This window comes from Ischnura elegans, chromosome 10 (genome assembly GCF_921293095.1).
Source record: "Ischnura elegans chromosome 10, ioIscEleg1.1, whole genome shotgun sequence".
Taxonomy (NCBI): Eukaryota; Metazoa; Arthropoda; class Insecta; order Odonata; family Coenagrionidae; genus Ischnura; species Ischnura elegans.
Window position 1 is genome coordinate 57,419,080 of NC_060255.1, and position 14,621 is coordinate 57,433,700.

At 39.4% G+C, this 14,621-nt stretch overlaps 1 protein-coding gene across 1 annotated transcript in view; it reads right to left on the reverse strand.

Moving 5' to 3' along the window:
* Positions 1 to 14,621, reverse strand: part of LOC124166885 (bumetanide-sensitive sodium-(potassium)-chloride cotransporter-like) — a 126,446-nt gene that overhangs the window by 25,373 nt on the left and 86,452 nt on the right. Inside the window, exons 8-10 of the mRNA XM_046544597.1 lie at positions 10,573 to 10,804; positions 7,909 to 8,030; positions 852 to 987 (exon numbers count right to left, since the gene is read on the reverse strand). Coding sequence (XP_046400553.1) covers positions 852 to 987; positions 7,909 to 8,030; positions 10,573 to 10,804 — 490 coding nt within the window. The remainder of the gene's footprint in view (positions 1 to 851; positions 988 to 7,908; positions 8,031 to 10,572; positions 10,805 to 14,621) is intronic.

A 14,621-nucleotide genomic window follows, 5' to 3' on the forward strand; every position in this document is an offset into this window, starting at 1 on the left:
TTTTTCGCATTTTTGCACAACACGTTAGCGTCAACTCGCGCGACACTGTGATAGAGGCTGGTAAAATATGTGAGTTTAAGCCAAATAATCTGCAGTCACTCGTATAAAAAATGAAAACCAGTCGTCCTAGAAACCTGAATTACGATGCGTTTCATGGAAAAAACTGTATCGAAGTTTTATTAGATGTACTACTCGTTCAAACTAATAGATATGACTTTTAGTAGGTAATGCTGTCAATAATGTCATTTAACATGCATGGACTACCAAGTACCTATTAAAAGCTATTGATTTGCCAATTTGGTATGAGATGCTGTAACACATAGGGAAGATGTTCGTGTGCATTAATCAAAATCATTAAGTAGTAAGTTGTATTTTTGTATTTTTCGCATTCTATATTTTATTATATTAGTTCGGAATCTTACGCAGGAATTACTAAAAATCTACAAGAAATTCCAGCGTTAGCTTAAAATATTTTATTCGCAAAATATTTGTAAAATGAAAACAGCGTACCTTCAACCCTTTAATATAATATAATAAACCTTTTGTATTTGTTGATTTTTTAATATTTAAATTCCAAATACTATTACGCTTTTATAAAAAATGGCGAAACAGGCTCGGTCAGCTGTGATAAATTTGCCATTTTCATTTTTTTGGATAATCGCATTAATTGATTTAATATTTTTTTTTTAGATTCTCTTGAGAGGTGATATAGTATCGCACGTAAACCACGTTATTGACGGTAAATTCGCAGCTTTTTTTCGATTCTTGTTATTCATTTATATTAGTGACCAAAGCCACTGTTTCGCAATTACATAAAAGCCACTGCTAGTGAAATTTATCTGTAGACTTACCAGGACTTCTATACATCACCATGAGATATAGTCCAAGGAGGCCAGACAGGGTGATGACCGCCGTTATCCAGCTCATTAGAAACATGATGGCGACACACAGGACGAATCCAGCCAAACTGAACCACATGTTGTAGTACTGTGAGAAAGATATTTAAAGAGAAATGTATCAGTATCTATTATATTCGAGAAAAAACGAGCTGTTCAACTACAGCAAAATATTCTTCGCGTATTTTGAACAATTATAGATGTTTTTTTCAAGTATTTTTTGTCTCAACTTGTAATCCATCTATTTTTGTTCCTGTAGAATAATAAATCCCTTGCTAGTCAAATTTATAGTCAAGTCTAGGCACACCCTCACCCCACAATTTTGAATATTTTATAGAACAAGTATCAAAGCAGCCTCAAATGTGGGGCTTCTTTTAACAGCATTTTAACAAATCTAATCGTCACATTTATTGAGAAACAAATTAAATACGTATATAAGAAGATTTGGATACTATTAAAAACACCGAATAAGTTTTATAATTGACACTGATATAGAAAATTCTCGGCTAAAAATTTGAGAAAAATTACAAAAAAATATTATTTAGTGTCTTCGCCCTTCTCGCATTCAAAGGTAGGATTGGTTTAGCCTTTAAGCAATTTGATGGTATGATGACCTGTAACATTGTAGAGGCATTGGTTCCGTTACATTGAATTCAAATAGAAGCTTCCAACAAGTACCCTTAGCGACCATCCTCTTGCTTACTCTGTATAAAATTAATAGTAGCGGGCGTAACTTGGTGGAAATCCATTATCGCAGGAAGAGAAGGAGTGATCCTTCTATTCCTACTATGTATAAGTGTATTGTATCATTAGTATTTCGGCCCTGTGCAAAGATAGCTCCTAGAACTGTCTTAAGCTACCCTTAATATCAAAGTAACCCATTTTTACGGAACATATACCTAATTATTATTGAAATTGATGGTTTTAGGCGTAACTTTGTGAAAGTGATTTATTATGAATCTTTATCATTTTTCATAATTATTATTAATTACAGCAGCTTTATAAATGCCAAATAATCAATTTTTCGGGAACCTAAACTTAACAGCTGGACTGTAGGGTGTTGCTTATTTTTTATTTTTTCTCGGATTTTTGATTTCTACCTCTTAAAATATGCTATGGGGTCCAGAATGGATATCCTAAAAATTTCAGCTCAATTGTTTAACATTTAGAGGTCGCTCAAGGAGCATAAATGCAATAACATTAAATTTTCCCGATTTTTTGAAGTAACATCATTTTCAGGGGTAACGCACGATTTTGCAGTCCTATAGGCCCAAAATTCGCTCCATTTTAACGTCCGCTCAACAGTTTTCCAGGAATACAATACTTTTCCGCGAGCTACAGCAGCGCGACACACCCCTGAAGGCGAGCTGGTCGCTCGCAGGCCGCATTCACAGTCAGCGACCAGTCAGTTAGGACCAGTCCAGTGGACTGGTCCTAAAACTTCGATAAACCCATGAAAAATTAACAATCCTGTGTCAGGCTTGGAAAAATATGACGCTCAAAGAAAATAAAAATAATTGCCAGCTATTGGGAAAATATAAAACTATTTATCCACATGGAAATTTATTTAATTAATAAGAGGACATTGGAACAAAATTTCAAACGTCTGATCATTGAATATTGTGTCGTCAGGTAAGAAAAGGCAAGATAAGAAAATTCGGGTAAAATTTCAAGAGATCTGCTGAATAATGAAGATTTTTTTGGAGTTACTATATCTTCCCCGTCCATTTACGCAGTTCTTTTCGTGAATTGCGTTTTCGTCTATGAATCAAATTCGAGGACTCAAGCGCAATCGAGTGGAATTTTTCCATTTTGAAATAAATATCTACTTGCAATTGTCCTCGATTATAAAATTTATTACGACCTAGGTTAAAAATGTCCGAACTAACGTTCACAGCGAAGAGACGAACGGACGTCCGTGCAGTGTGATTGACGAACTGGTCACCAAAGTTGAAAAGGGTCGTGAAAACAGCCAGTTCACAATGGCGGATCTTTCTCTTTGTTTCCCTCAAGCTTCACGGACTTTGTTGGTTGAAACTGTCACGCAAAGGCTTGGCCACCTCAAATTTTGTGCAAGATATGTGCCAAAAATTCCACCATAAAGGTCAGCGGATGGGGTAGCTTTGCACCGCACTCAAGAACTCCTTAATGCCTTCAAATGGGAGGTTTTCGCTTATCCGCGCTATAGTCTCGATCTTGCACCTAGCGACTATTACTTGTCTCCAGAAATGAAGTCCTGGCTAGCAGCACAGCACTTTGAAGTCGACGACGAGCTCTGGATGTGCGTTACTGAGTGATTTAGATCGCAAGTGACAGAATTTCATGACGAAGGAATTTCGAAGCTTGTCCACCGATATGCTAAGTGTTTCAAATTGTTTTTGTGATTATGTCGAAAAGTAGTATTTTTTCGCTCTTTCAGATGTATATGATAAAAATTTTTAATATTTTTATTTTTGTCATTATTCCAAAACGTTCCTTACTTTGTGAATAGCCCTCGTTAAATCGTGGAAACATGCAAGACTACTTACCTTGCGGGTATGAGTGCACGACGCTATTACTGGTGAGCCTGGTGAGTTTACTTATCTGGTAACTCAAATAGTAGCAATTGGGTTGATAAGATTTAAAATTTTATACGATGATGTAGGTATGACCTCCGATTTATACATATATCTGACCTCCCCTTTGCGATTATTTTTATGTAAGTTGTAAGCTAATATTTTTTTACATTTTAGTACCTTTTACACTATTTTTAAATAGAAAAAATGTAAATTTTATTTAGCTTTCATTTAAAAAAATTTTGTGTCGAATATTGTAATCGATTAAACCAGAACTGTTGACATAATAACTGGCAAACATATAACTAACGCCATCTCTCGAGAAAATTTAAACCTGCATTTCAGTATTGGGATTTCGTTAATTAATTAGAGCACAGTGGCACAAAATTTCAGATATCTGATCACTGAATATGTTATCATCAAAAGCAGGCAAGTGTGCAAAATTTCAAGCCGACTCGAAAATGGGAAGTGGGTCAGAAATGAATTACAAGTTTCCACCGACGAAACAAACATACGAATCAAGTGAAGAAAAATCAAGGAGTAAAAATGCAAGGGAACTTCGGAATGAGGAAGATTTTTTTCTTAATAACCCATCTTCCCCTTCCATCTACGTCATTATTTCACGAATTGTGATTTTAGGGTAAATTATGAGTGAACAACGCTACGGTATTACTCAGCCAGGCGTAGCCAAGATTTTGAAATGGGAGAGGTTTACCGGAGATTCGGAGCGCTTCCGGGGTGTATGGAAAAAAAACTCTGGGAAAAGGAGAGTTCGAGGATTTTTGATGCTGAAAACGTGATTTTTAGAACTTAAAAACAGTAATTTCTTGCGAGTATTTATCGAAATAAAGTATATGTCATTTATTGAGGCCATATTACTCGTTTTTGGCGCATAAGGGGGGGTTTGTAACCTGGAAAACCCCTCCCGTTGCTACGCCGCTGCCAATACTACAGTCCAACCGGCGAAAGTTGTCCGATGACAGTTCTAAAGAACGGAAAATCCTGCGGAGAACCCTACGCCAATATGGTTTGCAGCCAATCGCTGTCCCCCAAACGCAACTCACACCCTCGCCTAGTCATAGAACGTTATCACATGCATATGAAACACAGAAACAAGCCTGAACCACAAAAAAGCCCTTTCTTCGAATTAACAAAACAAGGAATTCTGTTGCAGAAAAGTTTCTCGGGTTTTCCACCGGTTGATGTCGTCCATGTCTCCCGACGTTTCGATCTGCGACTTGCTGATCATCCTCAGGGGATCTTCCGAATGTCGTTCTTCAAAATTTTTTCCCGTACATATACGCTCCATCCGAGTTCAGGTGTAACCTGATTGGTTCACGCTTGTTGAGGTTATTTTGAAGAACGGCATTCGGAAGATCCCCTGAGGATGATCAGCAAGTCGCGGATCGAAACGTCGGGAGACATGGACGACATCAACCGGTGGAAAACCCGAGAAACTTTTCTGCAACTGATACGCCGGGAAAACCTAAGATCATACATAAGGAATTCTGTCTTTGACTCCTTCACGCTCATTGTCCCTTCTGACTCCTATATTAACCCTTTTACTGCCAGACCATTTCAGGTGGGATGTGCGAAGACTGCCAAGGCTTTTTTCCGGAATTAGCAACATTTCAGATATTAAATTTTTCAGATACTTAATTTTATTTAAAATGTCTAGATTTATTTCCCAATTCTTAAGATATGTTTACATCTTATAACCATTGATAGATTATGGGGGTTTACATAAATTAGAGCCGTTGTAAAGGCCACAATTATTTTTAAAAAGTAAAATAATTCGGGCCGATAAATCGGTCCCTGGCAGTTTTCGCTCAACCAGCGAGGGCCGATTAATAGGTCCGGTAGCAGTAAAAGGGTTAAGGGAAGCCTTTTGTTTACATGTGAGGTGGGAGTTTCCCTTTCTTACGTGGCAACCTTGCCCCTACCCCTTCTAGCTGTCATCGGACAACTCTCGGCGGCCGGACTGTATTGAGATTACTTATCTGGAAAGTCAAACGTACGGGATGAAGATCGAGCTCCGAAGACTCAAGAAAGGTGTCGATGCGGCTGGTATGACCATATACCCGACCTCCCCAATGCGATTCTTTTTTATGTGAGTTTTCCTTGCCCGCGGGACGTTCCTCTTATCTATGCCACTCCGTCCATTTTAAGCTCTCGCATTGACCCTGTGCACTGCACCGACGGCGCCAGGCGGCACAGTGCCCGCGAATGTTAATCTTCCCGTGTCTAGCAGCTGACCGCTTGCCACGGCCGTGCTATAATCGTCCCCTGGCGCGTAAAAAAAAACGGCGCCACTCTATGCCAACCTACCTAAGCTAGCGCAGTAGGAAACGCGAAGAAACTTATAGTGTGTATAGCGTAAGTTGGCGCACGGGCCCGCGAAGTACCTGAGCCACGAGCAAAGGAGGGGAGGAAAGGACCGAGAAAAAAAAACTGTATGGGACCGACACAGGCAGCTGGCGGGTCCGTTCGCCCGTCCCTTTCCTCCCTCCGACGAAGGCAACTAGCACCTCTAATAGAATTATTAACTTTTTTTAATTTCTCATAATATCTCACTTAGCGGGAAGGGGATGTTGAAAATGGTGTTAGAGGGTAGAGTGTTGGGGAAACGAGGGAGGGGAAGGAAAATAATAGGATTTTTAGAAAGATTGAAAGGGATTAGGCCTTGTAGGCAGTGAATTGAAGGAGGTAGCGCTGGAAGGAAAGGGAGGCTCCCGGATCACTTCTTTAGTACTCCATGGAAACCTACCTTAATCGGTAGAATACTGTAATAATAATATCTCAATCTAAATAGCATATTTGTAAAGTACTAAAAAAAGCTAAGAAGAATGATGTAAAACAGGAAGTGCTCCGATCATAAATAACGAAATGGTCGAAATTTACAACAAAACAACAGTATAACAGGGGTGCATCCAGGAGTTAAGGCTGGGGGTGGGGGGGGGGGTTAGGTGCAACTAATACCGGGATGTGTGGGGGTACGGAATACCCACCAGGATAAGCTTTTAATAAATTGCGGAATTTTAAGATCAATGGTTCAAAATGGTTAGTTTTAGGGCTTTCTTAGGGATATAATATTAATCCTTACACTATTCTATTAGTAATATCAATCCAATTAAGTAAAATGATTAAATTTAAAAATTTATCTGAGCTCTGGGGGAGAGGTTTTATCCCCCAAAACCCCCCCTCGCTGCGCCACTGCAGTATAACGGCTAAAAAATAACTTTCGACCATTAAGTTATATATGATCGGAGCACTTAGTGTTTTATATAATTCTTTTTAGCCTTTTTAGTACTTTACAAATATGCTATTTAGATTTATATATTATGAGAAAGTAAAAAAAGTTAATAATTCTCAATTCTATTAGAGGTGCTAGGTGCCTTCGTCGGGGGGAAGAAAAGGGACGGGCGAACGGACCCTCTAGCTACTTGTGTCGGTCCCATACAAATTTTTTTGCCGGTCTTTTCCTCCCCTCCTTTGCTCGCGGCTCAGGTATTAACAGGCCAACTTAAGGTATTAACACTTTAAGCTGGCGAAAGAAAAACTTTAATTGAAAAGCCACTCTAAATATCGGAATATTTTCCTTTTTTCCTGAAATTGTAGGAATGCGGGCGTCCTCCCCCTTAATCTGGTGGGAAGATGTCCACCACTTTATATAAAGTTCATTGAATGATTGTAGAATGGCATTGAATTGGATTGTAGTGGGCTCATTCACCACTTTTAATTAACATTTAATCTTCTTTCGAAGACAAAACGGCTTACGGTTAGGTGGTGCTAACCATATGTTTTACCCATCATAAGTAACCTACATTATAGGGGTGGCTGAGGTTAAACAAGCAAATTGTGCTACTCACGAATGCTAAGTTATCTCTAAGCTTAGCTAAATCAGTGAAATTAGTAAAGTAATCGTCGATTACGAGCAAGTAACGGATTCCTTTTCACTGTAAGGAGTAAATTAGAAATAAAAATTACATTGATGAAAAATTTCTCGGGATTCCCACCGGGTGTGGTATTGGGTTAATTCTCCCAACGTTTCAATGGCTGAGTCTGCCATCGTCTTCAGGGGTTTACTCTTAATGGTACTTTTTACGGTACTTATTTATTTGTTCATATCCCTGGTGCCATTATTGCTGTGTGCGGACAAACTGGATAACATCATATAAAATAGGCATACCGGTATTTATTGAAAATATCTCCAAATATTTTTCCAATCATAGTTTTAATATTAGTTTTTTTCTCCGATATTGTTTTTGTTTGTTTGATTCCCGGTGGGAATCCCGAGAAATTTTTCATCAATCTATACGCCGGGAAAACCTAACATTTTACAAAAATACATTCCTTTGAAAGTAATCGTTAAATGTACAAATTACCGTAAAAGTAGTCGTTTCAAGTAATCCGATTACTCTTGATCGATTAGTAACTAACACTTTGTATTTCCTTACCCTGAACGTGGGTCTCCATCCGATGGGCTTGGCTAAGGTCGCGTGGAAGGTGCAGAAGTTGACGAGGGCATAAGAGGCAAGGAAGAAGTTCGAGATGAGCGGAGCGATGGCATTCAGTTCGGCTGTAGAAGAAAAAGAGAATTATGAAACACGAGGGCAGTGTGATATTACTCATGGGTGTGGAGAAGATTGGAAAAGGTGAAGTGGACGTGAAGGAAGAGGAAACATAATCATAGATACTTTAACATTGTATGCTCCATAAATTTTTTAGTGGTCTGACCCAGTATTATTATAACAGCAACTTTTATAATCCACTGTGGTCAAAGAAAATATTTGATGAAAAATGAAAAAGAAGAAAAGTTGTGCATGAAATATTTATTCAAACATTTACACGACCATGGTTTCAACGTAAGGCGTCATCATCAGGTGATGAAGTTTCTTCTTTTTCATTTTTCATAATGAATCGCTTACACAAAGTTACGCCTCAAACCATCAAAAATACTTAAGTTTTTTGAATAGATATATTACTTTTTTTTCTTTGACCGAAGTGGATTGTAAAAGTTAGTGTTAAAATAAGTGGAATTCCACAAGGTGAGCACAATTATCATTTAATTAGGACTGATCCAGGTTTCTACACTATGTCATTATTACAGGTGAAAATACCTATTTTCACGCTTATTTATGCCGTTTGGGAAGGTGGCGTGATGTGAAGACAAGCTCGCAAAATGAGTGAAAAAAGAGATGATGCAGCCGTGGAGAACATTAACCGGTGGAGCACCCGAACAGCCTACACTATCGCAAAATGAGTATTTTTCACCTTCGAGAATGACGTTGTGTATTGTGCCGAAGCCTTTGTGAGACTATTAAAAGATTTGAGGAACGTACAATATTTTCGCACCTGTGATAATGCTTCCTGCTGCACAGTTCCACCAAATATTGTGATCCACCCTCAGTGGTGTATCCGGGATAGGGGTAAGGAGGGGCGAAGTGGGGTTAAAAATTCAAGCAGTAGTGGGGGTTGGAAAAATTACGATTCTATCTAGTGTAAATTGTATACCCAAGGGATGGGGCTATAGCCCCCTTAGCCTCTTAAGAGTGAACGGAGGCAGATGTGTTTCCGGTGTAGGTAATAGTACTGAGAAAAATTATTCAGTGTCAAATACATTTACCTCGTTTAAACCTTAGATCTGCCCTTAGATCCCCTCCATAGATCCGCCAGGGTCCACCCTTAAATTGGATAGGAAGAGGATAGACGAAGTGCTACTCATGGTGGGCGAGGAAAGAAAGATTTTGGATGGGGATCGGGTTAGTGTGGTGGCTAGAGTGTTGGCTTCGCACCCCGTGGGCTCGGATTCAAATCCCGGCGGTGGCAGAGAATTTTCAGAGACTGCCCAATCCCTGCTTGAATGTTGTGTGGACATTTCAAGGACAACACCCCGTCCGTCGGATGGGACGTTAAGCCGTGGTCCCCTTGGCGCCTTTCGTTAAGAGCAGGCTAATACCGACTCAGGGTTTCTCTCCACCCTTCCTTCCATACCCTTCCCTCTTGGCGCAAATGACCTGAGCTGTTGGTCACCTCCTTCAAAATACCATACCTATAAGATTTTAGATGAGATGCGGGAAAGAGAGGGGGTTTGGATTTGGAGGGTTTGAGCGAGTACTGAGTGTGGATGGAATGCTAAAAACAATGCAAGAGGGATGGATGGGTAGCAGGTGGAGGGGGAGGAGGAGAACTGGATTTATAGACGGAATGAAGGGGAATAGGCCGTATTTCGTTTTGCAGGGGGAAGTAGAAAATGGCAACGGAGACGGCCGGAGTAGTTCATAAATGATTCTTGGATCTTCCCTCCTCAATTCGTGAACATCTCCATCATCAGGGTTACGGGGTGTTGGTTACCAGAGGTTGACTTCAGTTTCGCCAGGATTTCATCGAGGTCTCCAGGTCTCGAAGTGCCGATATCTATATTTCGGCTGCGTCTATGCAGTCCTCGTTCTTTCGCTGCTGCGCAAGAGGGCAACAAAGTATAAGGAATTCAGGAGATAAGGTCAGGAATCCCGGCGAAACTGTCGTCAACTTCTGACATCCTCGCGGCAAAAACGCGGAAGATGAGGGAATCCACGAATACAGAACGGCACGGACTACGAGACAACATAATTTTTATATGCTCCATGCAAACCTACCTTAACCGGTAGAATACTTGAAAGATAATCTCAATCACTTATACAAAAGCTATTGGAGCCGAGAAATTGCTCATGTGGAGATCTTGATGAGGACCATGTAACTTATCTTCCAAGTCGCTGCCTCATCCGAAATATGTGAGCTGTGAAATAAATCAAAGTTACGCGATATTCCGTGCACTTAAATGGGGCTCAACTTGGCAAGTAACTTGGAATATAAGTTACTTGGGTTACTTACCAAGTAAATTATTTTCCAAGTTACATACCAACTAAGGTAAATACCAAGACGACAGATTTTTCGTCCCAAAGAGTAGTATTTTTTCAATCGAATTTTTCTACATTTTCCTCTCGAAAATACATGGGAGTTGGCCATGTTTGCTGTGCCCGGACGGACTCAACTGCTGCCTCTCTGCTCGTTGCGTAGCAACCAGAATTCTATTGTTTTAAATTTACAGCTATAACAGCGTTTTCGATCGTTAGGCTCACCGATGAGTATGAAGGCGAGGGCGATGATGAAGGCCAGCGCGTAAGATCTGTACGCCTCGTTGCTGCGGCCGTATCCCTTGGCGAACCAGTGAAGTCCAGGATAGAGGCGGTCCGAGCACAAAGCCTGGAACACTTTTGGCGCCGAAACTAGCGACGCCAGCGCCGACGACAGCGTGGCGGCGAAGCAACCGGCATATATAAGTGGTCCAAAGATGGAGACCAGCTCCATTACCTGCAAAATCAGACGGAAGGTGGAAAAATTATTTTTCATACTGGAGGCATCAGAATTATATTGAAAATATAGCGATTAAATTTTAAAAGGACGTGTATTTCTGTACCCAAAAAAATAATATTTTAATCCAATGTCAAAAATATTCTCCCATATGGTTGCAAAATATTGATAGTTACGTAGTGCATCGACACTTCAGTGGACTTGAGGAAGCCTACTGGAACGTTGGCGAAATATTTTCCAGTAAAATGGATAGACACGGAAGAAAACCCGGAAGAATCGCTGCCTACCATCATAATCTCCGCGGAAGCGTACTTGGGAAATAGTGATGCATGTAAGGGTAAACCGTTCTTCGCCTGGGCTATTCTACTGACACATTTAAATAAATAAAAGATCGTAGCACTTTTCCAAAAAATTTTTTTACTGCGTATAACGGGTTTCGGCTCACATAGCCATCATCTGGTACAAGACGTACATCTGGTACTCTTGTACCAGATAATGGCTCTGTGAGCCGAAACACGTTGAGCGCAGTAAAAAAAATGTGGAAAAGTACTACGATCTTTTATTTATTTAATATGTGTAACTTCTACCAATTAAAGCTTGAATATATTGACCTTATCTTACTGATTATTTCTTTCTTGCTTTGTCCATCGTCGATTTTTCGGCTTCTTGGGTTAAAAAAAAACTCTTTCACCACTTCATGCTTTTGTTTTCCTTGTTTAATGTTTGCTCAAGCCTCCTCTCTTTGCTACATACTGTACATTAGTCTTCTTTTTGTTGATTTTCATCTGATATCTGGATAGAGACTATAGTGACTGAAATATGCAGTTATGATATAAGGTCTGACAGTGGTTAGATAACCGTCATACGACTACGGTAAATGTGGCCTCATATCCAGAATCGAATCCTTGATTCAACAATGACGTATGTGGCCTAAGAAATCGTCAACGATAGTGTGCGTTATGAAATGAATGAGGAAGAACAAAGTCTGACGTCATGCCATCACTCCCACTCAAAAACCTCTCGCCCATACTAAACGAGAAATACGTCGATCAAAAATTTACGACCATTTTTCCTCGACGTACACGGGTTTGAAGCACAGATTGCATGCATCAACTCCGCATATAAATGAAATAACAAGCCAAAACTACAGTCACCGAAATAACACAGCTATTTTTCCAGTGCTGATATATTGCTATCTAGAAAAAGAGGCTTTTAATAAAAAAATACTTTGGCCGACTTCTAATTGGACATCCAAGAAACTTCATTAATATACCTTCCTTTCTTTAGGTCCTTTATTACGGCGTCAAATTCGGATATTAAGATTAGTGCACCTCTGCTCTCCTTTTAACTTCACTTTCCACTTCAATTACATGCGGGGCCAGAGTATTTCCGTTGTATAACTCGTCTAGATATTCCTTTCGTCCATTAAATATTTCTTCATTTTCAATAAGGAGATCACCTTGCTCTTAACGACATTGCTTATTGCTATCTGCTCAGGGATGCCGGATCACAAAAAATATTTGGTGCCCAAGCCGGGGATCTTGCCCCTGGAAATTTTGTGAAAGTAGTGAGTTTTAAGTTTTTTTAAGCATTTTAGAAGAGTCATATGATCAACATTAGAACCCTGTTAACTCGAATCTCGATATCTGGACACTGCGGGGAAAATCAACAAGCCTGACATATTTTTTCCTCACACCTATAACGAATTTTTTATGGGACTCGGGCTCCTCAGGCCCCATGAAGTCGGCGCCACTGCATCTGCTCCTAGAAGTGGTTCGTCTCTACCCTGTTTACCCTCTACTTTTTCCCATGATGGGTTTTTTTTCTTATCTTCGCCGTTATTCTTCATCCACATTTCTCTAGCTTTCCTCGCTTTGCGACTTATTTTATTTCTTGTGTTTAATATGTAAGTTTTCTTCCCTCGATCTTGACATTTTATGCTTTCTTATTTCTTCAATAACTTTATCTGCATTCAGTGGGGTCGCCAGAAATTTGGTTCAGAGGGGGAGGGTCCAAAACCAGGGCGGATAATAAAAAAGTAGGGTTCTAAGTAACCGGGGGGGGGGGGGAGACTTTTGAAAAATAGGTCACTAACAATAAGTAGAGGGTTTTAAACTAATTATATCACTTTTCATAATCGAAAAAACTTCATTTTTCAAATAAATCTTTTGTAAATTCATGATTTTTCAATATATTGTTTTCTTTTATGAAGAAAAATATTGTTTTTTTATTTAGCGGGGGGTGGTCCGGACCCATAGGACCTTCCCCCTCGATCTTCCTTGCTATACCATTTGCACTATTGAATTTATTACCTTAAAAATGCTCTCTCGAAAAGAATGAATGTTGCCACTGCCTGCGATCCAATGGATTTTCTCGACAGCTTATCTTCTCGCTAGAACTTCTGTACGCCAAGAACAAGTCATAAAAGATGCAAATGAGAAGAAATGCGTCGCTATGTAAAGGCTAGTGGATGAGAGAGCGAATTGGAGAACTAAGCGAAACCAATCCTAGGCTTGTTGACTTATAATGATGATGATAAATTCTATCGATGCTGGATCCTATTGACCTCCTACCCTGAAAGCTAATGGATTGCATCTAATAAAATGTATGTCATTTGCACTATTGAATGTATTACCTTAAAACTTTCTCTCTCGAAAAGAATGAATGCAAGCTTAAGCAATCGATCATGGAGATGAGTGGCAGCGGCTTTGGCTTACCCCTCTACCCAGATCCATTTAGTCTCTTATTTTCCCATTTATCGGAGCGGCCACCTTCTGGATTCTATTTAGCTCCTTAGCTATTCTCGACTTCGATTACTTTTCCCTTGAATATTACATTCATATATTCAAAGTCACACGCTTTCTTTAATGAATCACGAAGGGGAGTAATTTTAGGAAAGCTACTGCATTACATTTACGCCTGGGGTTATTAGCGTATATATTGTTGCGTGATAATGAATAGAATTGTGTAATTAATTGGTATCGTAGGTAGATTTTGATACATTACCCACTGCGTACGTACTTACAAATCTTTCACTGAGGGGATACAATTCATACTTCAACGAACACTGCCGTTTTAGATAAGATGAATATAAAATTTATGCTATATCAACTATTTACGAGACGTATAAATTAGATGCTGTTAGTATTTTATCTTTAGAAATTAATATTTTAGCTGTTTGGAATATTGAAATATGCGTATTATTTCAATCCTGCCTCGAGAACGGCGGTAAAATTTTCATGAATTGCCATGAGAAAAAAATTCCCCTGAACCAGGGATCGAACGAAGGATCTTAGGCTTTCTGGGTCACCGCGCTGACAACTACGCTATCCAGGTTTTTGAGTTCTCTTGGCAATTGTTAATGACACTGCCGTTAACGTGACAGATTCGAAATACGCCGTGAATACTTCAGTGACCTCTAGCTGAAGTCCATTACGCGCAAAGTTTTGCTTACTAGCTGCCAGATATGTTACTGAACATGTGCAATAAGCAATTAAGTGAAGAATATCATGTAAGAAACTAAATATAATTTTCTTATCGAGGATAATAAGTGGAAGACCGTCCTACCAATTTAAATAATGCCCTTCGGCTCCTCAAGGAAATAAGTCTTTTTAATAAAATTTAAGTTATCTCACCCATTTAACTAAGTCAAAATGTACAGTGGCTATCTTTTTATTCTATTTCCATTGAAATATCGAAATTAAATTATATAGTAGCAGCGCGAAATGACCTAGCCGTCGACGTACCGTAAATCACAATACTACTATTACAGGAAGATAACCCGTCAGTAAATTGATATAGATTTCTGGTAAAATTA